Source organism: Trichoplusia ni, unplaced genomic scaffold (assembly GCF_003590095.1).
Source record: "Trichoplusia ni isolate ovarian cell line Hi5 unplaced genomic scaffold, tn1 tig00003998, whole genome shotgun sequence".
Classification (NCBI taxonomy): Eukaryota; Metazoa; Arthropoda; class Insecta; order Lepidoptera; family Noctuidae; genus Trichoplusia; species Trichoplusia ni.
The window spans coordinates 18,058-44,345 of NW_020800488.1; the positions used below are offsets into that span (position 1 = coordinate 18,058).

Sequence of the window (26,288 nt, forward strand, 5' to 3'; positions counted from 1 at the left end):
ATATTCCAGGGCAGAAATCTAGGTCTCATTAAAAAAAAATGCGCATTACTTCGAATTTCATCAGACTCAAATTAATTGCTTCTCTACTTGAAATTTCATTGCTGCGGCCTTCAATGTCTGACAGTTTTAAATTCAGACTTATCAAACAAATGTAACTTCGCTTCTGAAAATATTTATTTACTCTCTTTACTATTCAAATAAAACAATGGAATACAAATAATTCGTTACCAAATTACAATTGAAAGGCGCTTGTTTGTTTAGATAATAACTTTCAGCATAAAAGTCTAAGCAACAACGTTATATATTATTAAACAGTATCGTGGTGTGATAAGATATCGCTACACTACGTCTCTCTACGTACGATCGTAGCGATATAGATAGCGTCGCCAACAGCTTCTATTTACTTCGAATACATTCTGTGTGTCGGCGTGCATGCCAGCTGATGCCGTGGTGCAGGACATTGCAAGTGGCGAAGGGAGACAATGAGAGGTAGAAAACTTCTCTTACATATTTTTAATGGGTTTCGGTAATTTTATGTGATTGTTATGAAATATTATGGACCATTTGGAATGTTGTCCGTATTAGTGTGTCATGTAGGTACGGTTGGATGCACTGGGATACTGATTAACAATGTAACAGTTATGGCTGTTTGTTTGATAAACAAAACGTTTTCGCGATGATACGAAGTTTTAGTTAGAGGTTTGGCGGTGTGTTCAGAGATGGCGTTGTTTTCAATATTAGTTTATTTTTTCATTGATATTCAAGTCCTTTGAGAGGTTGCCTCACAAGCTATTTCTTTAAGGCATTTCGCCCCGTGTTTATTTCGTTATTTATATTAGCCACGCAAACAACACGTGTTAGATTTCCTGGAAATTTCCAGAAATCGGAAAATTCTGCTTGAAATTTATAATTTCATGCATATGTTCCGGGCTTATTTTACAACTTCTATTGCAGTTCTTGTTTCAATGCATTTAAGGTAGAATGAAACACGACATAAGACACAGTTCACTGCACGCTCTTCGGTCAATGGATGTTTGACGCGAGTCTGAAGTGGAAGACGGGAGTCTCTTTAGTATTACACGCCATTATTTCCTAGCCCGTAATGTATGCTTATGCGATTTATGAAATCCTTACTAATATTGTAAATGCGAAAGTAACTCTGTCTGTCTGTCACGCTTTCACGTCTAAACCACTGAACCGATTTTAATGAAATTTGGTACAGAGATAGATTTGACCTTGAGAAAGAACATAGGATAATTTTTGTCCTGGACTTTTAAGAGTTCTCTTGGAAACGCGATATAACCGACCTCGGCGCAGGCGAAGCCGCGGGCGAAAAGCTAGTTTGTGATAATTAGTGACTAGGGCTTGGTTTTTCTGTCTTGTTCTGTATTTCATTGATCACGCGCAAGGATAATCACTTGTTAAATAATACTGCTATCAGCTTGTATCTGGTACAGCCCACATTGATTATTACCCGTCTAACCTAAATGTGGATGAATGGGTATGTTCAGTATAATTAGTCATGATTCAGTAATTTCGCGGTACCATGTTGTTGAACCGATGTTAATTGATGATTGATCTATACAATCAGTGAGTACATGGAACAGCTCTGCTTGGTCACGATTTTCAGAATGGAATGATCGTGAAAATAGTTGAAACACTGAAAACAACTAAAGGCTAAAGGTTAGAGGCTAGTTATCTGACTGTATAAATAGGAAATTAGGCTAATATAGTTGTAACAACATCCTCAGATACTAAATTGTAAATGAACACATGATTAAAAAGTACATGTGCTTGATGACGTTGCTGAATGCGGTAGTGCCCAATCATTACGCCACGCATTGTGACGCACTAACCTGGCGCCAAGTGACTTCGCTCAGTTTCATCATGCGCATGATGCCCACGATTTGCGATATCAAAACCCACCGCCACTTGGTATCTTCAAGCAATGCGTGGTCATCAACGGTACGGTCTCGTTGATGTATCAGGTCAGCAGAACCAAGCTAGAACTTCGAAGACAGAAACATCGTAAAGTAAAAGTACTACAGGTGCAGTTCAGATATGACGAAGCTTTGCGGAGAATATTTATACAAAAATAAGTTCTCATGCAAAATATGCGAAGGTGATCATGTGAATTACACTGAAGTCGACCGGTTTAGGCAGACGGTTTTTTCGCCTGCACTGTGCCTTCGTTTAACACTGCTTTTGTAAAATATCCGTCTGTGCAGTTTGATCCTCCATGACGCGTGTCGCAAAGATATGAAAAGCCAGATAAAACCATCCCCGTCAGGTTGATCAGGTCTCAGTAAAGCCTCACGCAATACCTGTGATGCATGCTGTAACAAATATCAGACTTTCATCGCATAATGGCTAGATAAAACGTATTGTTTTCCACACTTCTAAAGCATTGCAGGTTATCGCAGAGTGAGACTGATGATAAACAGTATGATAGCAGAATTTAGAGTGCTGACTCACAAGCGAGGCTCGGGGAGTATGTAGGCCAATATTAATGAATCATTGATCGGATTACACCTGATAGTGCATAAGCAAATAAAAATAATTCAAAATAAAGTTGAAAGCTTTTCCCGGATGTTTCATATCCGATGTTATTATTGTAATGATAAGAATTTCTTTAAATAACTTTATGATGAATTGAATAATAGGATACCTATCATAAGTCGGATTCACATTTATCATATAATCGGATGGTTTACTCATGTTCATGAGTTATGAAGGCCTTTGAACTAGCGATTCGGCTTGGAGCCCGAATAAGAATGTAACAAGTTGGGTAGACCCCAATCATTATTGACTTCGGTCTTGCACCTAGTTGAACCATCCCGGTCATGTCTCCTCTCGTAAACGAGTTTAGAACTGCTTACACTTGTCTCCGGTCTGAGAAATGGTAGTTACGTCCTAAAAACCTGGCTTTGATTAATTGCGGCTTAGACTATCTGATCATTTATATACCTAATTATTCTACTCACTAGAATTTTTAGAACGTCAAAAGTACACTGAGGGACGTCCATGTCCGTGAAGACTGCGATACCCAACGAATTATTGGCTCAAAATATAAATCTCATGGATTTTGAAGATTACATGGGCACGGTAAAAACTCTCTGGAAGCCGGTATGCCTAATTATTGATAGCAACAGACAAATACAGCTCTAAAGACGTAAGAACTTATATGTTTGTTCTTTACAGCAGGTCTTACTAGCTCCTGGTCAACGACCTTCAAATTGCAAATATTGCACAAACATGTAAATTGTTGGGTAAGAAAATGATTGAAAAACTTGTGACTATTATCAAGAGGTAACGATACGAATACCTTATGAAACTGTCTTCTGTGTATGACTGATTACGATATGATTTTTTCTTCTGCTTTCGTTTCACTAATATTCAAGGACAGCTTTGGTTATTTTTTAATTTTCCGATTTGTTTAATTTTGTAGATGTACGGGTGGGTGGTGCGTAGGCGAAACCTTGGACATTTCTCTGTAGGCTAATCGAGCAAACCGATAATCCTCCCGTAAAATATGTAGTGCTCTGTAGATTTCAAGATTTTTCGCTTTTTCTTGGCTAGAATCCCAATTTTTTTTTTAAGTATTTTCAATGTTTCTCGTATATTAGGACAACTATACCCGAGTAGTAAACTCTAATTTTAAATAGTTTATTTCCTTTGCAGATTATTCAAAGGAAACAAACATTTTAAGACTTACGGAACCAGGTCTATTGACTGACAATTCCTATGACAATACCTACTTGAGCTCAGCTATTCGCCGTATTTGGACCATACCACAACATCCAAAAGTAATAATATTGACCGTTGTGTAAAAGAGATGGCCATATGAAATGTAAAGCTCTGTCACGCTTTCACTTTATCCACCAGTATCACTCTAAGAGGGTGTGGTAGGACCTTATAACTACTGTCGTGTGTCGCATTACATAAGTGTGAATACTAACACGTTTACGTGTAGATGTCGTTTCCATATTTCATTATAGTTATTTTATTACTGTATTAGGATTATAGTGAATGTTATCAGAATTTATCACTGAAACGCTTATTAGATATGGAATCGATTCTGTGTCGATAAATCATATAATATTATACAGGACACGTTTTAGAAGATTTCGAGATTGTTTGAATCAGCTTTAATTTTCTATTTCTTCTATACAGTTTTCCTTATGTGTCGTAACCTGTGGACCTCCAAAAATATAACCTTGAAATCTTTTTGCTTATCATCTATAAACAATTAAGAAAAAGCTTTGAGAAATATCCAAAAGATGGCGCTAAGCAATGTTATCGCTGAATCGTCATTTTCCTTACTTGATGTCCGCTGTGATAGCCGATAGCCATTTCTTCGTATTTACAGATGTTTATCAGTTTAGGAAACGGAGGACTTGAAAAGAAAACATTTTAGGTACCTACGTATGTTATTTTTATCACTAACAGCTGCCTGTTAATTACACAGTAAAGATGTTTCCAAAAAATATCCAAGAAAAAAGTACTAGTGTGCATGACAACGCTATACACAGCGTGATGAGTTTCGACTCTCTTTTCCAGAACTGCAAGATAGCTTTAGCAGTGCTACGGCTCTATACCCAAAGGGTAAAAAAAGCCTATTACTAAGACTCCGCTGATGGTCCGTTTGTCCATCCGGCATTCGCCAAAAAATTGTTGACCATCGACATAAGATTTGAGGTAACCTAACTTAACTCTACAATATATTTTTTTTTATCTTTAGCTTTTTTATACGGAAGTACTCGGTGTTGAGACTCCGACTCTCACTTGACCGTATTTTGTTGAGTAATAGTTTTTTCTTTTAGTAAACAAAAGCAGTTACAGCGTAAAAGTGTATCCCAATAAATTTAGTTGTACTTCGAAACCTGGTACCTTAAATCCTATTTTGAATGAAACAAGCTCTAAAGACAAAAACAAACAATCTTGAGAATATCAACAACGATTCGAATAAATTATCAATAGGTCAAGTTTCGGCGTGTGGCCGGCACTGGCGAGGTCAACCCAGTACACTTGCCACGCTCATGCCGACAACACGTCTAGTATTACAAACATTTATAAGATGTAAGATTTCAATCTTATTTAAAATTATAGTGACAATAATCGGTGAATAAATGTTGTTATAGTTGTAAATTGTACAAGTGAAGTGTATAAGTTTGATTTGAAAATACTGTAAAAGAAAATGTAAGTTATTATTAAGTAGGTAATTATCAGAGCAGTTGCCTTGACAACGCGTGTTTCGAGTTGTGGAAATTAACATCGTATCTTTGATAGATACTGTAGTATTTTTAATTATTCCAATCGATATTTTCAGGGTTTTAATTTTGAGATAATTAGTTTAGTTACCCATGTGCTTTATTATTTGGGTCACGAATATTGAGTATAGATTTAGACCTTTGCAAGTCTAGTATAACGTTGGTATTTTGTTGGGTTAGTCTTACAAACTAGATGTCTTATATAATTATTGTCATTGACAATATTTTCCCTCAGAAAGTATTATTCTATAATTACAATTAACTTTAATTCTACTTGATAGATTTTTCAATAAAAGTAAAAGCAATCTTATTTTATATATAGACGCCGATTTGATTCAACGATTTTTATTATCTTTTAAGTAACCAATAAAGTCAGTGATAACAGCATTCTTATTACGTACTTTGTGGTTTCTAAAGAATGCAACAAAACAAGTATCTATCTCGTTCTTTCATAAGGCATTTTTTTATACTTTTATTTATTATTAATTTGTATCTCTCGTCTGTCACGGGATAACTTCATGGGAAGAGACCCAGTCCTTTTCAAAGCCGAGCACGGCCCAAAATTATTGTAGTTTGTGGTGAAAAAACTAATTTCGGCTATTGGTATTATTATCTTAATTGTAATCATTCCTTTCATATACTATGGGAAACTATGGCATCTGCCGTTAAAAACTTAGAACTGTAATTATTATATTGTATTATATGATAAAATTGTCTTTTTTTCTGTTTTTTCAGGAGTCACCTAGACTCGCCGGGTATCCAGCGGGTGATCAAAGAAAAATGGGACACAGTGGACTTCTCTGCGCAGGACCAGCCGTCCTGTATGTAGTTTTATTAATTTGTTCAACAAACCCACTGTACGGCAAAGGTCTTTCACCTATTGTTTTGTTGTTGTCACTGCACACTGAATAGCTTGCAAGATTTACTGTGTGCCTACATTTAAATTTGGCACTCTATGTATAGAGACTTGTTATTAACAGTGTAATAATCTTGTTAAGACACTGTTTAAATACTGTTATGTTTCTTAGCTCTTAATAACTAAATAACTTAGTCAGGACTTATATTTGGTTTTGTTTTGAGGCGATAAGCAAATGACATAAAAGTGATTAAGAAATATTAAGTTGTTACTTTAAACCTAAAGAAGTCCAATCATGATCTTTAAAACGATTTTCTATATAATTATTCTTCTATTTTCCTCTATCCCCCAGTACCAGACCGCATGAAGAAGCGCAGCAGCCTGAAGCTGCTCCGCAGCCGCGCCCGCGACAGCAAGCAGGACCTGGGCCAGGACGTGCGCTCCGACTCGCTGCCGTCGCCCAACCCGCCGGCCGTACCCACCTTAGTGAGTAGAACGGTTTGTATATCAACTGGAATACTTGTAGTGTGTGTACCGGCTTTTAATTATAAACTGCAGCCTCTGTGTTTAATGACGTAGTGTATGAGTTATTTTTTTACAAGATTACAAGGTAAACCAATCGTGAAGTAACAACAATTGAAGTAATTATTAAGTCTGGTTTAAAAGATTCGGTGCTTAACGTGGATAAAATCTTATAGTGATAACTAAGTAACTCATGCGAAGTAGGTTTACTTAATAAATACTATAGTCTCTAGATCTGTAATTTAACATTTCTTAAACACCTTTAAAGCCCTAATAGGAATAGAAAAACACATTCAAAGTCAAATTCTTTATTTCAATTAGACACACATATACAAGTTGCGAAATAGTGTCAGTCGGTCGGCTCTTTCGGAAGGTAGATTCTCATGGAGAAGAACGAGTAAGAAACCCCATGGTTACTCTTTTTCATTGATTCGACTTACCCCTTCTTAATCATTCTTTTATAACTCCTTAGGTGGAATCATGCAACCGCTTCATGTGCTTAACCTCCCGGCCGAAGAACCGCGAGTCGATATGTCCCGAGAAGGTGTCGGCGCAGGACACGGAGTCGCGGCTCTGGCGCGAGGGGGAGGAGGAGCTGCCCCCTTCCCGCGTCAACTTCCACAAGACCTTCAGCCTGCTCATCAATATGGGGAACATTGAGAAGGGCTGTAAACGAGCTGTGAGTTGCATTATTGTTTAGTTGTAGTGAGCAATTAGAAAGTGTTTGTGTATCAGAGAAATTATGAAAGTGGAGTGGAGTTTCATATGAAAAAGGTGGCTTAAGGTATTCTAAATTACAGTCTCAAAAATGTCCTAGCAAATCCTCATTAATAAAAAATACTAGCTGTTGGTACATACAATTGGGATGAAGCTATCCTATATGATAATCACGAATCCCATGTGTTAACTATCCGTGGACTAAGTTTTGTCTAAATCCGGTCAGTGATTTTGCGTGAAAGAGGAACAAACATCCATAGATCCATCCATCCATCCAAACTTTCGCGTTTATAAATAATATTAGTAGGATTAAATGAAACGTTAATTAGAAACCCATAAATATCTAGTAACTTGCCCCACTGCAGATAAGCCGGGAGGAGCAGGTGTGGCAGAACGAGCTGAAGGACCTGATCTGGCTGGAGCTGCAGGCCAAGCTGGCGGGCCGCACGCTGGCGCAGCAGGACGCCTTCCTCTGCGCGCAGCGGAACATCGTGCCCAAGATCATACAGAACGTGCTCGAGTACAAGTTAGTTGACGCAACTTGTATATTTCTTAAGGTTCCATACCCAAACGGGAAAAACAGAACCCTTTTACTATGTCTCCGCTGTCTGCCCGTCTATCACTAGCGCGTATATAATGAACACGACATGACGATGTATTTCGATTACTGCTACAGCAAAAAAAAAAAAACAAGGTACAAGGTAACGGTTTATTTTATAATTCGCATCATTTGTCTTGTTGTGTTAAAACTCTGCAGTAAGACAAGAAACATCTGAAAAAAACCGTAAATAAAATTAACCCTTACCTCATTCTTTTTTCAGATTTGTAAATAAAAACCCGTGTCGGAGAGCTTACAATCTATCTGCAGATGGATCTGACAAAGATATTGATGAAGGTAAATATCTAAGTATGATGTACATAACATGACACACTTCCCAACATGCATACTGAGTAGTTAATGTCAGTCTGACAGGAAGGGTGCCAGACTGTCCCGGTATTTGGAACAGACTAGGCAGATTGATTAAGTTAACATGGTAAAATAGGGGAATAGAGTTTCAAGCGGTGAATAAAAAACAGTGTTTTTAGGGGTTCGCATGCGTTTGCAAGTGCGTGTGTAATATTGCATACATAAAAATGCTTCAATTATTTTATGAAATGCTTGTGAATGTTTTCTATATCTAAATTTAGAATCTTGTCTATATCTAAATTTTCGTGGTCGAGTGGCGTACGCACCGGTTTCAAGGTGTCGCTAGCTCTGAGGTCCCGGGTTCGATCCCCGGTCGGGTCAATGTAAAATTCATATTTCTAGATTGTCTCGGGTCTGGGTGTTTGTGGTACCTTCGTTGTATCTGAATTCCATAACACAAGTGCTTTAGCAACTTACTTTGGGTTCAGAACAATGTAAATATGTGATGTTGGTCGCATTTATTATTTATTATTATTTTGTCCCCCCACCCCAAAAATATGTCTATTCACCTTGTTTTACAGAACGCACGGTAACACTGTTTGCGCCATCGGTCTGACTTCAAGTAATATTACCAATTAGGCCGAAATTGCTAATTACAACATTGGATCACTACATTTTTGCACGTCACTTTAACAATCGAATTGAAGGCTTTAAACTCTTGGTTCATGACCTTGGTAGTTTACGGGCCTACGCAGACCGGGACGGCATGGCAAGGGATTTTACTTTTTAATCGACATTCAACCGTTCTGTTACAGAAATATGACATAAATTGCTATGCTTTAGAATGATCGCACGGCATTATATTGCAGACTCATTTTGAAATATTGATCTTATTTACTATAAATGTATAAATTTTATTTTTTCTATTTAACAGTTTCTGTACTACTTATTATTATTACATTTTTTTTAATATCCATCAAGAACTCATTAACATTATAATACCCTTTTTTACATAGCATTTTCTTTCAGTTCATTTTTAAACAAAATATCGGAAAAGGTGATGTATTCTCTAGGGACTTTATTAAATGTTTTATGAGCCATACAAAATATAATATAATTAAGTTTCGGAGTATGTTTGTCGCAGCGGAGCAGATGTACGGCTGCCTGGTGTTCGACTGCCAGCTGTGCTCGGACGCGGTGGGCAACGCCATGCACGAGGTGGGGCTGCTGCTGGATTCCTTCTACAACGCGGTGTCGCTCTACCCCTCCAGCCGGAACATGACCATCGAGCATCCGCAGATCGCCACGCAACACTTTAATAATAGGATTAAGGTATGCGTTTCCTATCGTACTAGGTTTGAGTGATTTTATGTGAATAAAATTCTCGGTTATAAATATATGTAAAAAAAGTTTTTTTTTTAATAACGACTCCCGCACTAAGGATTTTAATCCTTGTGTGGCGGAGGGTTTTACATACATTCAATTCACAAGCACAATGACACCCAGACTCAGAACAAGCATTTGTGGATCACACAAATACTTATCCTATGCGGGGATCGAACCCGCGACACGACACGCACAGTAGTTTTGTCGTGGTGACCTCAACCACTCGGCTGTAAATTATATCTTATAAAGCGGACTCGTTATCCTCGGTCCTTCGCAATCAGTCGTATGTTGAGGTGAATTCCGAAGATGCGCAGATGGTGACGGACCGAAGCAGACGCGTATGCGTTTCCGCTCACTGCCCGTGTCTGACGGTGCGAGATACAGATTTGCCCGTGATATCCGGGGCTATGGTGCCTCTGCTTTAGACTTCATACTTACATTCCTCTGACAAAGTTTCCTGAATCCTAATGTTGTGCGTCCCCTCAGGCCATGTGCCTGTGGTACAACACGGCGCTCCCGCTGCGCATGAAGCTGGCGGCGCTGCGCCGCATGTTCCGCAGCATCAGGCGCAAGGCGCAGCGCCGCGCGCCGCCGCACCGGACCTCCGTCGACAGCCTGCTCAGCGGGTGAGCGCACTTACTGCCAATAACATTAGTAAAACAGCCTCGACTGCAAAACTTTCACGCCCCCCCCCCCTCACAACTATTAAATGACTGCAATGATTAAACAAATATATCTGAAAATAATTGTACATAATTAACCTAAAATATAAAACAAAATTGAAGTCGCTCAATCTATTCGGGAGGCCATTAAAATGCCACTGACATACATACAGACAGACACGTTAAAAGCTCTCTTTTTTACAAGCTTTTATTTATTTAAAAAAGAAGCGATACACGATTATCTTTTAGGGTATTTATACATTGCGGTGAAGCAGATCTTACGAAGCTGTTGTCATATCGCATTGGCATGTAATAAATCCGTGGATGCCTAAACACGTTGACCGCCCGGCAGCGCGATAGAGCGCCATCAACGATATCACAGCTACAATCACGGCGCAGTAAACACAATATAATGCTATAAATGTATGTAACGATAAAATTTTATAGGCTTAGCAGTAACAGTTAACGCTGCTTTTATCAACATATAGTATTTTATTGAGTTTATTACCCGACTAATTGCCACGCGGTTCTAACCATGGTTACAAAATTACCTACGTTTTTAGCAATCTATATAGTATGGAGCTAACAAGCATACACTCACATTTTATCTTGATAAATGTATTAGCATCACATATTTCGTATTTTACCTAACATTTCATCCACAGCGAGTCGACCCCCAGCCGGCAATGCCAAGTGCGCTTCAACGTGGCTAACCCCTCCGGCTCTAACAATAGCGACTGCAGCGCACAGTCTGCAGACTCCTGCAAAGATGAATGTCGAGAGGTCAAGGACGAGTGTCAAGATGTCAAGGACGAATGTCAAGATGTCACGGACGGGAGTAATGAGGTCAAAGACGAGACCAATGAGGTCAAGCACGAGTGTCATGAGGTCAAAGACGGCCAGGACGGAGAGGACAAAGAATATAGCGAGAGTCTACATGAATCTGGTGAGTGAACATTTGTGTGTACACGTTAAGTTTGCCACTAAGGGATAAACAAAAAACATATCTACACCCCTCAAAATTAGGTTCATCTTTGCGCTCCATTTTTAGGAAGTAGACAGTTTATGTAATTCATTATCATAACTTATTCAGTATCACATGGGATGTCATAATTCATGAGATCATCCGATGCAAATGTACGCATACGTTGGGGCAATCGATTTCCCTTTCAAGGGATGGTGTAGGTATTTATGTTATCACATTGTTTATGCTTGGATTTCTCGGGTCATGTCATAGTGGCTTAGTAGAGCTATCAATTATCTGGTTTGTGGGCGTGGAGGTTCGAACTCTATATGAGAATGATCTTTTATGTCTTTCTTCTCACATTCGATCGGTGAAGGGTAACATCGTGTGGAAAACTGGTTACCTGGTTGGGGAGATCATACAATTCACATAAAATTTCAAATCGTAAAGGGCAAGCATGGTCCATGAATATTCCTTCCTTATATGAGGAAATATCTTTGGTGTTTTTCAGTACCTTTTCATCTAAATGCCGGGTAAAGGGTCCCTACGACATCCCCCTTTACCCCCTCCCGCAAGCTCCTCTCTCTCCGCCCATTATTATATGATTTCTTTTTCTTTCTTCTCGGCGTCGTCCGAATCGTTTCAGACTCTTTAGGAGTCCTTAATAATGAGCTGACGCAGCCGTCTTCCGAGTCGGAATCAGACGATGAATCCCGGAGAAATCAACGTAAGTAAACTGTGTTGTAACATAAATAATTATTATTAATCTACTACTACTGTTATTCAAAATTAGATTCTTATAACTTTTGCTTAGAGATTAGATCAAATAGGCAGGTAATCGTCGTTGTGTTTTCTTCTAATTTCTTAATAACAACTAGAGATGGGCCGAGTACTCGTTTGATACTCGGTACTCTGCGTACTCGGCGGATTTTTTGATACTCGAACTCGGCCGAATAACTCGGTTATTTGATAACGAGTAAGGAGATACCTACTCCTTACTCGTTATCAAATAACTTTGTTTAAGAAAAGCAATATATTTTGGTAGATATAATGAAAACAATTGTGAATCAAAAAATAATTATTAGTAATTTAGGAAATCTTTCAAAATCTGAATTACTAAAATCAAAATTATGTTAATGACTAGCTTTTTGCCCGCGGCTTCGCCCGCTTCGAGGTCGGTTATAATGCGTTTCCAAGAGAACTCACCAAATATCTATGTTCTTTGTCAAGGTCAACTCTATCTTTGTACCAAATTTCATTAAAATCAGTTCAGTGGTTTAGACGTGAAAGCGTAACAGACAGACAGACAGAGTTACTTTCGCATTTATAATATTAGTAGAGAATGAGGGATTTAGGAGTAATGAGACAAAATTACGAGAACATTAATGTTACAATGTGATAAAAAAGTAATGTGACGGTAAAGAGACAAATATATGAGAACAGTAATAAAAATAATTAATATTGAAAATTTAACAAAGGTAAGTTATGATGCAGGAGCACAAGGCTCTCTGCCCGTTCTGGTAACAGCCTATTCCTCTTTTAACGCGAGCCGACTTCTTGACCGGCGCAAACCTGTTTGCACTTGTTTACGCGCCTTTTGATTAAAACGAGTTACTCGGCCGAGTACTCGGTTGAAAAAAAATTGAGCCGAGTAAAACTCGATACTCGTTACTCGGCAAAAGTGTTACTCGACGCATCTGTAATAACAACTAAGGATTTACTAAATGCATGTGTGTAATGTTATTAACTTGCTGTTTATGTTTGTTTTGACTAACTCTGGATCAGGTGTTGTTGACGTCAGTAAGTAATCGCCACAGCCTTAATAAAGAGAAAATATATAATAGTGTATTTGCTTCTCAACAATACCGCACTTACCAATTTTTCACAGCTGTTTGAAGCACGTCATGTAAAGCACTGTCTCAGTTCAAAAAATGCAAATTTCTCTCTTTACAATGTAGTAGGTATTTATCCAGGATAATATTGAACGCTACTGAATTAAGGCTATGTTAAAATTTCAATAAGTGTACGTTCTTAGAAGTTTCATACAATGCAAACTACATCACTCGATTTGATACGGTTATAATTCCTTTCCGCGCCTGGTTTCTTTTATTAAGCACTCTCCTGAGTACTCAGGAATTTAACGCGCAGGCTATTTGGCCTCAAAACAAGCGTTCGTGAATCACACAAACGCTTGTAAAACATGAGGACCGAGGCATCGACACGTTGCACATGGTGGTACCCTATGGTGCACCTTACTACTCGGTTATCCGTGCTATCAAAATAGTAGTAGTTGATAAGCGGTTTTCCTCCGTTCGGTCAGAGCTATGCTGTAACGGCATGCCGCCGGCGTCGCCGCCCGCGCAGTGGGGCGCGCAGGACCCGCACGCGTCGCACGAGAGCGGGTACGTGTCCAGCGAGAGCGGCGCGTCCGCCGTGTGGGGGCCCGCGCTGGCCGTGGGTGCCTTCCAGCTGGGCCCGCTCGACGACTTCACGCACATGCGCCTGCTCGACAAGTGCGAGGTCTCGCTCTTCAGGTACCGATACAATTATATTTTTGCTAAATAATAAGGTGATATTTCGACAATCCAATTATCTACGCCAAAAACAAGAGTTGAACTGACTTCATTGCTTATTATTGCTAAAACTACAGCCTGTTTTAGATCTTATTGCTGGACAAAGGCTTCCCGTTCTCATCCAGACATCTTTTGCGATTTCTGGCCATATGCGCCTCGCATTTGACTGAATCAACAATATTTTAAAAAATGTCCAAAAAAAAACAAACAAGAGGTTCGAATCAACTTCATTGCTTGTCATTGCTTCATTGCACGTCCAGCCAAAAAAAATCTGAACAAAGTGTTTTTAATTATTGTACATGTATGCATTTGTGTTTTTTTTTTTTTTTTCTTAGGTAAACTTTATTTAAATACAAGAAATAATCTCATTGTATGTTTAACCTTCTTAATCATCTAAAATTAGTAGTATCTAGGAACTAAACTAAACTAATATTTACATTTTGAAAGCTATATAATATAAAAAGAAAAATATGCATTATTTACAAAGCGTCAAAAAAGATATCCTCATCCCTGCCAAAGTCGGGAAACGTGCCCAGAAGGCTGGCTGCATTGCCACGTTGTATGGCAATGCTAATTCTTTGGGCAAAATATAGACCAGCCTTCTGATCACGTGTAGAGTCGACCAAACGCTTTGCGAGTTCTTTATAAGAACTCGTGCACCTGGTCCCCATGTCCCGAACGTTTCGACCCCAAACGGCTCAAAAATATAATTACCAACAAGGTTATTATATTTCCGCCGTTTTAGGGCTTCCGCGGCTTTTTTTTCCATTTGTGTTTTATGTACTCTTGTATAAATTGATTATACATACTCCTTCTCCCTGTAGAGAGCACCACCGTGAGATCCTGAAGACTCAGGGCGTGCGCCGCTGCATGATGTTCATACACAAGATGCGCATGAACCTGCTCGACAAAGTCTACATGACGCTGGAAAAGCCAGAGGTAAACTATCCCACTGTTAAAATATACTCTTATGTAACACCTATTTTAATTGATATAAATACATCATTGAACAAATACCCGTATCGATGATTTAGGAACTCGTACTTATCGTCCCAGCCTTTTCCAAACTATGTTGAGGTCGGCTTTTGAACCGGATTCAGCTAAGTGCCTGTGTTTAACAAGGAGCGACTGCCTATCTGACCTCCTCAACCCAGTTGAGGGGCAACACGATTCCCCTTAGATAGACTGGTTGTTCAGACTGACTATCCGTAAAGACTGTCAAAGATGTACAAATAACAGCCTTGTGTTTTTGATCTATCCAATCATATTCAGTAAGAACGCAACAAATTATTATGTCAGACCCCCTCGCTTATTTTTGCGGCAATAGAATCGCGGTACGCAATCTTGGTAGGCGGGAACAACTTTGTAAACTATTACTGAATCATGATAATTACTTTGCCCATAGAGCTTACCTACGGAATCATTAGATGAGGACCCTGAAGAGGTGTTCGAAGACTCCAAGGATGACCTAAGACCTGAGTTTATACAAGACGAAGAGGAGATGAAGACTTATGAACTGAAACGGTAAGTCGGATGTTCTGGTAGATTATTATACGCTCCATTATACGTCTTAAGGATTGGGTCTCAATTATGTTTGAATTATTTTATTCTTAGCTATCGTAATTTTTAGATTTATAACTATAAACCTATAAAATTTATGACCGTGCTACCGTAGCTTCGGAGGTAATTGACATTACTTACATATATCATCTGTAGAATTCAACTGGATAAATAGGGTAACATTTTTTACCCTTTTCGACAAATATGATTCAACCAGTATCATGGGCGTAACGTAACGCTTCACAGAACGAGCATTCACTATATAAAAATCAAAGTAAACAAATACTCGCTTTGTATTATGGCATATTATTCCTTCTAACAAACAATCCAGGTATTCTTCATCTCCTTTCACTCCGTACTCACTCATTCAGTACTATATCTCTGCCTGTAGTTACGGCTGCTGGTCTGAGGAGTGCATCGCGATGCGCCTGCCGTCCTACCGCTCTCACTTCCTGCTGCTCTCCGCCACCTGTATGGAGGCTGTGCACGACTACCTGTCCTTCAGGTTGGAGGCCACGCCTGAACATCCCTCCTGCCTTACCGTCAAGCAGGTACGTGCTGGTATATAAAAATTGTAATGAGAATGTTTGAAACTTCATGTTTTAAAATGATTTGGATAATGCTGTTAATTGTAGAGGAAATATTCGTCTGTAAACGCGTATTTTTGTAAGACTGTTTCTCCCTCTAAAGACTAATATACTCGTATGTAGTAACAAAAAGGTTAGAAATATTGAAATTGTATTTTAATTTTGCTTTTCCTTTCGTTGAGTATCATTTTAGATCTTCCTGATCTAAAAGCTAGCCAGGTCGATTTTAGTTTGCTAATACTATTTCAAGTATTTTGGGGTAGTACTCACTTCAGTTCCAAAAATACTGAAAAAAAATACATACGCGAGCAATGACACTACCTGTTCCCGGCAGCTGATCCACGAGCTGCGCGAGGGCCTGGACATCTCGTCGGAGATGCGCGCGCAGTTCGCGCTGAACGTGCGCGCGGCGCTCATGGCGCGGCCGGCCGGGCCCGCCGCGCGCGACCTGCTGCTGCTCACCAACACCTTCGACAACACCGTGCGGAACCTGCTCAAGGTATGCGGCTGTCACACTGGGAAACTACCTACTTCATTGTTTTTGAGGATTAACGCAAACGAGTGTTTTGAGCCCTCGGTTGTCAGTGACAAAAAGGGTTTAGGAAAATTCTCAAAATTGATAATGTTAATATTTGTCGTTAATGCTGTACTAAAGAAAAATATTTTGATTTTATATGAGAACAAAATGTTGTTCAACATCTATTGTAGCATATCTGGCAAATCACTTACATGTACATCCTTTTGAAGATGGAACAAGAATTTTCTCACAAACTGTATTTTTATGTAAAACCAACATAACTAAGGTGAGGGAAAACAACCCTAGACCAAAAATTTTGATTGTGACTTTTGGCAAAGTTCCATGTAATTAATACAATGTAATGGTGTGTGCAGCAATACCTGTCGTACCTGACGACCATGTCCGAGACGGAGCACATGCCCCGGCCGCGGCTGCAGGCGGAGTGGGCCTTCACGGCGCAGCTCGCCAAGAGGATCAAGTGCGCCGCCGTACTCGCGCCGCTCACATTCTCGTAACTATTACATACATTCAATATTACATACATACATATTTATAGTAACTATCATGAGAGTGATTTATTGTTATATAAAGCAACGGTTTACTTACTCGTGTTTATCGGGATTGACGGTTTGTTTCGGACCAAACCAGAGTCCTTAATCATGGGCTGACGAGTCAGCCCGCGTAGGCAGAGTAAACCGTTGCATCATTTAATAATAATCCAATTAACATTACTTTTACATCCATAATAGTTTAGCACCTTTTTGGATTGTTGATGCTTAACACAATTTGTATTAAAGTCTATCGCAGATATTTAACTTAAGTATTTATGTTTTAGAAAAATCACGTGCAATCAACTGGACAGGCTGCTGCAGCAATACGAGACTGAAATCAAGAGTGTCGTCAAAAAGAAACCAATTGATCCTGACAAGTAAGAGATAACTTTGTACTCGTGTTTCAATCATTAAGGAAACAGTAGGAATAACAGTTATATCTGTAGAATTATATTGGAACAAGCACCTCTTCATTTTTCTTATCCTAGATTACATTAAATGGCTCGTCGAAAACAGTCGGTTGCTTCGTAGGTATACGCGCATTCGTTCGTTTTCGTCGACTAGTGACGACATGGTCATAAGCACTACATGCCAATTTTTGTATTGATTTGTTACGGAAGCACTGCAGTGGCGCCACGCTAGTGGGGTGGACTAATTACACTAAATACCTCTTCTGTGACATAGTTGCCTCACAGCAGCGCAGCTCGAGGCCTGTTGTCATATAAGTTGGACTTAATCCCTACTTCATTACTAATATTATAAATACGAAAGTAATTCTGTCTGTCTGTTACGCTTTCACTTCTAAACCACTGAACTGATTTTAATGAAATTTGGTACAGAGATAGAGTTGATCTTGAGAAAGAACATAGGATAGTTTTTATCCCGGACTTTTGAAGATTTCTCTTGGAAACGCGATATAATTGACCTCGACGCGGGTGAAAAGTTAGTATAATATATATATATTGTGTGTGCAGGCACTCCATCTACGCGGTGTGCCGCAACGCGCAGAGCGTGTACGCGGGCACGCGCGACGCCGCGCTGCACGCCGCGCAGTGGGCGCGCGCGCTGGCCGCACGCCTCGCGCGCGCAGAGCCGCCCGCCTACCTCGCGCAGAGGGGGGACATCTTTGTGAGTACTCTGCATACCGTGCTAGGTTGCGCCGGGGCCAGGCTACACGAACTTATATCCCTGAAGATGGTTCATGGAATATGTGACGGAAGGTGGTACAGGACGTTGATTATAGTTGACTTGTCAATACTTTCTTCTACAATAAGATATTTGAAAAAAGAAACGGCATGTTTTCAATAATATCCTGGAAATTAATCAATTGAAATCTAATTTATACGAAAAATGGTCTTATTACTTTTATTAGTTACTTTCTCTAAGGCTCTTTTAAAAACCCTGTTTTTGCAAGATCGATATTTAAAATGAATTTCGACGTATGGTACATATTGAAAACAAAACATACACTACCATATCTATTCCTGTCAAATCAACCACCACTACTACAGTTACTAAGACTATATCTATCGTGAACAGAAAAGTCTGATGTCGATCCGCGACTTCATCTACTGGCACATCACGTTCATCCTGGAGCGCAGCCGCGCCTTCCCCAGCAGCCCGGAGGAGCAGGTGCGGGACCTGGGCGAGGTGGTCGTCACGCGCGTGCGGGAGCTGCTGCTGCAGATGTTTAAGCTAGGCTTCGAGGTAACACACTCAAACACACACACTCAGAGAGAGAAGGGGTTAGAAGAAACTACTTACCCAAGCAAATAAAATAACATATGCTAGTGAAAGATGTTGTCGATTACAAAAATGTTACGTCATCGAAAATATATGAATATTCTAAGTTATAAGTTTAGACATAAAATCAAATATAGCCCTGAGTAAAAGTTACTCGGTTTAGGGCCGATTTTTCAATCACTAGATAACTTTTATCTGAGCAATAAATATGGCCGTTTGACATATTTTCTATACAAAAGCTGTCGAAACGTCAAACATATTCGTCGAATAAAAGTTATCTGGCGATTGAAAAATCGGCCCTTAACTGAATAATTTTTACTCAGAGCTAATACATATTTGATTTTTGTATTTATTAAACCCTACTGGTACATAATTAAGGAAATTAATCCTTGCTATCTGTGCTAAACTGACTTACTTTAAGCTTCAATTTTATAATTTAGCTTCTAACAGTAGCACTAATCTGTTTGCCAGCATGCTGCATTACACTCGCACGATCGATGTATAACTATACCCTGCCTATGCTTATGCACATAGTTTTCTCAACATTATTTGCAAAATCGATGTAACACTTCCAATTGTCTAGTCGTGGCAATCAAATCATGTTAGTCCGTATTCTCGAAAGCAATTTAATTTTAAGAAGTCTTATCTTCAAAACATATTTATTTATCACTAATGAGTAACTCACTCAACATTTCTCAACAAGTTTCTAACCACGAGCTATCTTAAAGTTAAGCTGCTTTTTATTCTGAAGGAACTCACCAAACACTCCACAAGCTAACCGCATGCACTCGCACGACTTGTCCACAGCTGCACAAAGAGATATACAAGTACGTGCACGTAACCGCGCCGATTGAGGAGTTGTCGCTGCGAAGGCGGCCCATCTCGCTGCAGCCGGTGAGGGCGCCTGTTGTGGAGCGGCGGCGGAGGCCCGAGACCATGGTCATCCACGAGTCCGTCAACCCCATGGTAGGGACGGGAGGCCAGGGGGCAGGGTGTGTCGCTTTATAGGAGCTCTAGGCGTTTGACGTCATTGGTTGGTAGATGTGGGCTTTTTTTGCTTCCTCTAGGTGTGATTAATGTTTCTAGATGGTTCTTCATCTCTTAATACTTTTTACTGAAAGATCCTTCACTTGTTAGGACTTGTTTATCAATTCAACGAAGTTTTTGAATTGTTTGGTAAGTGCCTTTGCGATGTTTGCAGTGTGTTTTGATGTTGAGTGATTTGAGCTAATTTTCTTTCTAAAGATATGTGACTTGAAAAAATGACGTGTTGGTATCAACCGTCTGGGTTCAGTAGTTCCGAAGAGATTTGACTTACACGTGATCTGCAAGAAATTGGACGAATTTATGCTTGGGATCACTTTTTTTGACATATTCAATTCATTATTCATAACTTTCATCGGTTTTCCTCTTTTGTCTGATCTCGAACCTCAAATAAAGTGTTGTGTTAATTCCATTGGGACTTTACAATTAGTTAGGTACATTGTAACAACGGTCTTCTGACTGTGTCTAAAGCACAATCTTAACTCCATTTGCTCAACTTAAAAATGTAAACGACTTTATAATGGAGAATCTAAATCGTTGTTCTTGTCGCACAAACACGTGTCTGATTTGTTTAAGTGATATTTTGGATTTGGTAACCTCATTGTTAATTTACGTTTGTTTTTACTCAGCTAGTTTAAAATCGAGGTTTTAAGTATCTTTACCATCGGAGTTTTCAATTCGCGGAGTCTTATCCTCAAAGTTTGCTATAGAGTGCAGCAATTCTACCGCTTTTCGCCTTTCCTTTGATTTGCTGGCTCGGCACGCTAAGGGTATGTACAGTTGCATGTTTATGCTTGCTTTTATTAATGCTTGTTATATTGCACTTGTGTTCTAAAGAATGTTAAATGTCTGTTTGAGTTGTATTATAGTATATTTCTTCTATAATGTCTATGGTATTTTGTGAATGTTTATAATACCAGCTTATAGATGTTCTACTGCTGGGTACAGGTCCTTTACAATATAGAGTTTAAGTAACCACCACGCTAGCTCAGTGCGGGTTGGCGATATCAGATTCTAATATGTGTCCCTTCGCGTTTTATCAGTGGTGGCTTAGTCATAAATATATGAAGCAATATAAATTTTTAAAAGAGGTTGACTATGCTTTTTACCCACAAAACCAAGCTTATCTTCTAGTAACCTTCCCGCTACTCCCTCCAGATCCACAAAGAGCTGCACCGTTTCGCGGCGGAGTCCCCCTCGGCGGGCGCGGCGCCGCGGCGCTCGCTGAGCTCGGTGAGCTCGCCGCCGCCGCCGCTGCCGCCGCCGCGCAAGAACCGCTTCCTCAGGAGCGACAGCATCGTCGACGAATACGAGAACAGCGTCTTCGACGAGAGGCTCTTCGATAATATACACAACTTTGGTGATAATCCGGTGAGGAGATGATAATTTTGATGAGTAGGGCTCAAATGGATGGTATATGCAAGATTTGTCGAAAATTCACTGCATTTGTGTCAGGAATATCAATCAAAATAATAAATTTCAAATGTTGAAGGACTCCAAGTGATGCGGCTGGATAGAATTGAATTTGGATGCATGAGAATGTAATGAACTAAAAAAAAGTTGTTTTAGTAACGGTTCACTAAATGTTTTTGTCTGAATTGTAAATTTGTAGTTACATACACTTTTTTTATTAAGTTTATGACTATATTTTAACTTTTGCTCCATTCTAGCTATCTTAGAGCTAATTTTTGATATACTTGTATTGACAGACACAAGGCAGCATCGAGCTCTTGCTCTCAGGCGAAGTTCCCGACGAGGCTGAGGAGGTGGAAATGAGAGCGAACGCGGGCGGCGTGAGCAGCGTAAGCGGCGTGAGCGAGGAGGAGCGCGCGTGGGCGGCGTGCGTGGCGCGCGCCATCATCCAGTTCGCGCGCTGCTGGATGCTGTTCGTGGTGGAGCGCTGCGACCGCGGCCGGGGACTCAGGCCCAGGTATGCGGGCCAATCAGGCCATATACATACATACCACTATACACTCCCAACTCTCTAATTCCATATTCAGTAACCGAAGTTATGTTATAATACTGTTATTGGTCCGCGGTTTGTGTGCTGTTAGAAGTCATCCACAAGATGACTTGAGATGATTGAGTACAACGTTTAAATCATATTCATCCATTAGAAGACACCAGCTGCCACCACCAACACTAACACAGCTATTTTAATTACAGATGGGCAAGCCAAGGTTTGGAGTTCTTGATGTTGGCGTGTGACCCGCGCAACACAAAACATCTCAGCGATGAAGAGTTTGAGGTGAAACTTAAATTATTAAATTAAAAAAGACCTTTACCTGTTTACTCCTTATTATATTGGCCTTAGTTTTGTCATTAATGCCTATTATTAAATTGTGTTGTGCTACAGGACCTGAAGCAGCTGATGGACGGCTGTATTTCCCACGTGGTGGGGTCCCGCGCCACCGCCGCCGCGCACTCGCCGCGACCCAGACCGAGACTGCCTGTGAGTTTACTTAATACAAGCCACTTTTATTAAAACCTTTTATCCTACTATCTCTTAACCGGGTAAGATAATTATAATAATAATAATAATAATAATAATAAATCGTTTATTTGCATTAAACATGGTATACAAAGGTGTTAAATAGGTATATAGTAGGTACAAGCATGTTTAGCTAAGATGAACATAGCACGCAAATTTTTTAGGAAACTAAACTATTTATACATTAACATTTGTAATCCATAAATTCTTTTAAACTATAAAAATTACAATCACTTAACCATTTATATAATGCAATCTTTAATAATCTTATATTTAATACTTTGAATTTACTTGGCATCTTGTTATATATCCGCACACATGTTGCAAGACAATTTTTATTATATTTGGTCAGTCTTGGTAGATCACTCTGTGCTAATCTAAAAGGATCTCGTCTGTTGCGTGGACATATTTCATTTGCAGTTTTAAACAGCTGTATATGCTTAACTACGAATACGCATATTTCGTAAATGTAGATACACGGGAGCGGTAACAAGCCAAGTCTTTTAAACAGTGGTCGACATGATTCGTCGGGTTTTAGTCCACAAATTGATCGTATGCACTTTTTTTGAGCAATGAATGCTCTGGTCATATCGGTGCTATTGCCCCACATTATAACACCGTATCGTAATATCGATTCAACATAGGCGTGATATGATATAAAGGCAGTCTTCATATTGGTAACATTTTTAACTTGCTTGAGTGCGTATACGAATTTATTAATTTTAGTGCTAATATTATCTACATGTAATTTCCAATTAATATCTTTATCTATTATTATACCTAAGAACTTTGTATGCGTTACCTCATTGAGTTTATTTATATTAAGTTTAATGTTATTTTTATTATTATTTGTATTATTGAATTGGATATAGACGGATTTGTTTAGGTTTATTTTTAAACGGTTAACGTCAAGCCAATGTATTAATTTATTGATAGTATTATTAATTTCACGCTCATGATCTGTAATGGTATTTTGTTTTTTATCAGTTGCTACTACAATAGATATGTCATCAGCAAAGAGGATGCATTTGTGTTTGGTTATTTCTGTAATGTCATTTATAAAATTAAAAAGTAAACCTGTCGTCGTGCATAAATGCATTTTTCTTAAGTTTATGAGTTGACTTGTGTGTTTTAAATTAAAAACAAAAACACTGAAACCAGTCATAAAATGTCAGGCATTTCTGTCTCCTTAAAAAAACTCAGTTGAATTTGAACCTTGTTTTGGTTTTACATTGTTTTGAATAAAACATAGTAACATACTCGTGCAATTTATCCTTTTCCCCGCAGAGTCCATTCCCGTCCAACACGAGCCGCGAGCCGGCCGCGCCGCCGACGCCGCCGCCGCTGGAACCGGAACTGCTCTACGCCGACACCGATACCACCAGTCAGTATATACTACATGTTCGCGCCATCTATTGACGCTAGTGTGGACTAAACATTTTGTGCGTAGTGTCAGTGGTAATGTGTCGCCATCTAGCGACAAAGTGTATCAGACTATCGATTGGCGCCTTTTATTCGTGTTTGGCGCGCGACGCCCCCGCCATCCTTCTTCTTCTTCAACCCTTCGTGCAAGCAACACCGATTGTCATGTTGTATCGATAATTTCAGTTTTAATATATATAAGTTTTATAAAAGCACAGTTAAACGTTTTATTTGGGAATCTGGACGAGAACCACCGATCCTGCACATAATTTGGTCATTCGAGCCGGATCGCAGCATACGAAGAATACGAGAGACGCCGAGTTCGACCAGCCAGTCGCCATACTTTTACCGCCAAAAAGTTTACGAGAGAAATAGGCAACGGTTTGGTCTGTGTTCCCGTAATCCAATTCCTAATTTCGTGAGTGTTAAAGCTGTGCTTTCGTATACGTGAGTGTTTTTTCCTATTCGAATTCAAAATCGTTGCGCGGCGCGCGCGGCGCTTCGCTGGACGCTTGCACGTGAGTACCTACTTTCAAATTTTTCATATCGTATTATTCGTAAACCGTCAATATGCCTGATAAAACTTCCGACGAGAAAGTTTCTGATCTTAAGAAACAAAGAGGAATCATAAAAGGCCGAATTACACAATTCAAAAAATTCGTAGATTCCTTCCAAGGCGCCATTTTGACGCCTTTACAAATAGAAGAATTTAAAATCAGAATACAAGCAATAAATGAGTTGTTTTCAAAATTTAACGTAATCGAGAGCGAACTCGAATCACTTTTGTCGGATGCGGAATTGCAAACTAATTTAGAGTATGTAGAATCATTAGAGTCAGTTTATTTTACGGCAATGGCTAGTGCCAATTATTTTATCATTCATGGCGCGGAGACTAGTAGCAGGACTTCGGATGATAATTCGTTTCGGAAACCTATTAACGTTAAATTACCGCAGATAAAATTGCCTATTTCGATGGAGCGTATGACAATTGGCTCGAGTTTAAACATTCTTACATTACTATGATTCATAAACGTTCGGACTTAGACGAGATACAGAAGTTCCATTATCTTAGGTCAGCGCTCACCGGTGGTGCCTTGCAGGTGATCAGTGCCTTAGAGTTTAGTCCGGCTAACTACATTCATGCATGGGAGTTATTGGAAAATCGGTTTCACAACGATAGATTATTGGTTAATAACCACGTGAAAGCGTTATTTAATAGTGCGACCTTGAAATCGGAATCCTCTATGCTGATTAGAAAATTGATTGATACTGTCCTACGTAATTTACGAGCTCTCAATTCCCTAGATGAACCCACGGAGAAATGGGATACACTTATTATCTACCTTATCGTAACTAAGCTCGATGCGTCCTCGGAACGCGAGTGGGAGAACCACAAAGGCGCGATGTCTTTAGGCGTCAAGGACAAGGTCAAGTTAGAGGATTTACTCTCATTCCTTAGGAACCGTGCTGACATGCTCGACATGATTAACGCGAATCATAGCAAGCCGAAAGAAGTAACACATGATAAGAGTGAAAACAAACATCACAACGATAACAAACGTAGTTCAAATCGTATTCATAGTTATGCGTCTACGAAGGGTAAATTTAATCGTTACAATAATTTTAAAAAAGATTTGCCTAATTGTGTATTCTGTAATCAAGGTCACGCCCTCTATACGTGTATAGGTTTTTTAAATATGTCGGTAAGTGATAGGTCGAAGTTTGTCAACGAGAAGAAATTGTGTCGAAATTGCTTACGAGCGGGACATTTAATTGACGATTGCGTATTTGGTCCGTGCAGGCAGTGCCAGGGAAAACATAATAGTTTATTACATTTCGAAAATAGCGTCAATTATGCGTGTGTGCGTAACGAGTCGCGCGGAGAGGCGAGCACTACGCACACACAGAACGCAACTGCGTTACATTCTTTACCCGATTCGAATGAAATTCTCGTATGTGACAAAGCTACGAATAATTTTAAGTTGATCCACACGGTGTTACTTTCCACGGCGTTGGTGGAAGTAGCTGATAATAATAACGTGTTTCATACAGTTCGCGCGCTTTTAGATAGCGGAAGCCAGAACTGTTTCATTACGGAGAAATTGTCTAAACGAATTAATGCGACTTATTTAAAGTCTTCGTACATATCTCTGGTGTGGGACAGTATGTCACACAGTCGTGCCATTCATGCGATATTCTATGCGATCAAAAGTAAACGATTATTATTACAAGATTCGTTGTATTATCTTGCCATGCATAACATCCAGTTTGCCTACAATAAACATCGAATCAGGTTATATTCGTATTCCCGATAATGTACAACTTGCAGATCCTACATTTAATATTAGTTCGGATATTGATTTGCTGATAGGTGCAGATATATTTTGGGACCTTTTAAATAGTGATAAAATGCGTTTACCGAGTGGCCCATACCTACAAAATTCTAAATTAGGTTGGTTGCTGTCAGGTCCTATATTCGCAAGGGACGCTCAGACAACTCATGTTCAGTGTCACTT

At 39.4% G+C, this 26,288-nt stretch overlaps 2 protein-coding genes across 8 annotated transcripts in view; both read left to right on the forward strand.

Annotated features, from left to right (window-relative positions):
- The window catches only part of LOC113508160, a 35,790-nt gene extending 11,801 nt beyond the window's left edge, over positions 1 to 23,989 (forward strand). The window contains exons 1-25 of one of the 7 annotated variants that reach the window (XM_026891126.1): positions 332 to 489; positions 6,006 to 6,091; positions 6,479 to 6,624; positions 7,121 to 7,327; positions 7,728 to 7,891; positions 8,187 to 8,260; positions 9,417 to 9,604; positions 10,145 to 10,284; positions 10,986 to 11,266; positions 11,931 to 12,011; positions 13,605 to 13,818; positions 14,682 to 14,796; positions 15,263 to 15,381; positions 15,809 to 15,968; positions 16,339 to 16,503; positions 16,896 to 17,032; positions 17,357 to 17,449; positions 18,047 to 18,200; positions 18,612 to 18,779; positions 19,623 to 19,781; positions 21,018 to 21,230; positions 21,569 to 21,789; positions 22,026 to 22,107; positions 22,216 to 22,311; positions 23,638 to 23,989. In XM_026891126.1, coding sequence (XP_026746927.1) covers positions 443 to 489; positions 6,006 to 6,091; positions 6,479 to 6,624; positions 7,121 to 7,327; positions 7,728 to 7,891; positions 8,187 to 8,260; positions 9,417 to 9,604; positions 10,145 to 10,284; positions 10,986 to 11,266; positions 11,931 to 12,011; positions 13,605 to 13,818; positions 14,682 to 14,796; positions 15,263 to 15,381; positions 15,809 to 15,968; positions 16,339 to 16,503; positions 16,896 to 17,032; positions 17,357 to 17,449; positions 18,047 to 18,200; positions 18,612 to 18,779; positions 19,623 to 19,781; positions 21,018 to 21,230; positions 21,569 to 21,789; positions 22,026 to 22,107; positions 22,216 to 22,311; positions 23,638 to 23,769 — 3,642 coding nt within the window. In that variant the 5' untranslated portion in view covers positions 332 to 442 and the 3' untranslated portion in view covers positions 23,770 to 23,989. Of the gene's footprint in view, positions 1 to 331; positions 490 to 5,082; positions 5,200 to 6,005; positions 6,092 to 6,478; positions 6,625 to 7,120; positions 7,328 to 7,727; positions 7,892 to 8,186; positions 8,261 to 9,416; positions 9,605 to 10,144; positions 10,285 to 10,985; positions 11,267 to 11,930; positions 12,012 to 13,604; positions 13,819 to 14,681; positions 14,797 to 15,262; positions 15,382 to 15,808; positions 15,969 to 16,338; positions 16,504 to 16,895; positions 17,033 to 17,356; positions 17,450 to 18,046; positions 18,201 to 18,611; positions 18,780 to 19,622; positions 19,782 to 21,017; positions 21,231 to 21,568; positions 21,790 to 22,025; positions 22,108 to 22,215; positions 22,312 to 23,637 lie in introns of those variants that run through there. The other 6 variants (XM_026891127.1, XM_026891120.1, XM_026891121.1 and 3 more) reach the window with 6 other exon arrangements.
- Positions 23,990 to 24,791: 802 nt separating this feature from the next.
- Positions 24,792 to 25,332, forward strand: LOC113508162 (the record flags this gene model as incomplete). The annotated part of the gene is made up of 1 exon (XM_026891129.1): positions 24,792 to 25,332. A coding segment is annotated over exon 1 (541 nt), but the record flags the coding sequence as incomplete, so codon positions are not given.
- Positions 25,333 to 26,288: the final 956 nt, after the last annotated feature.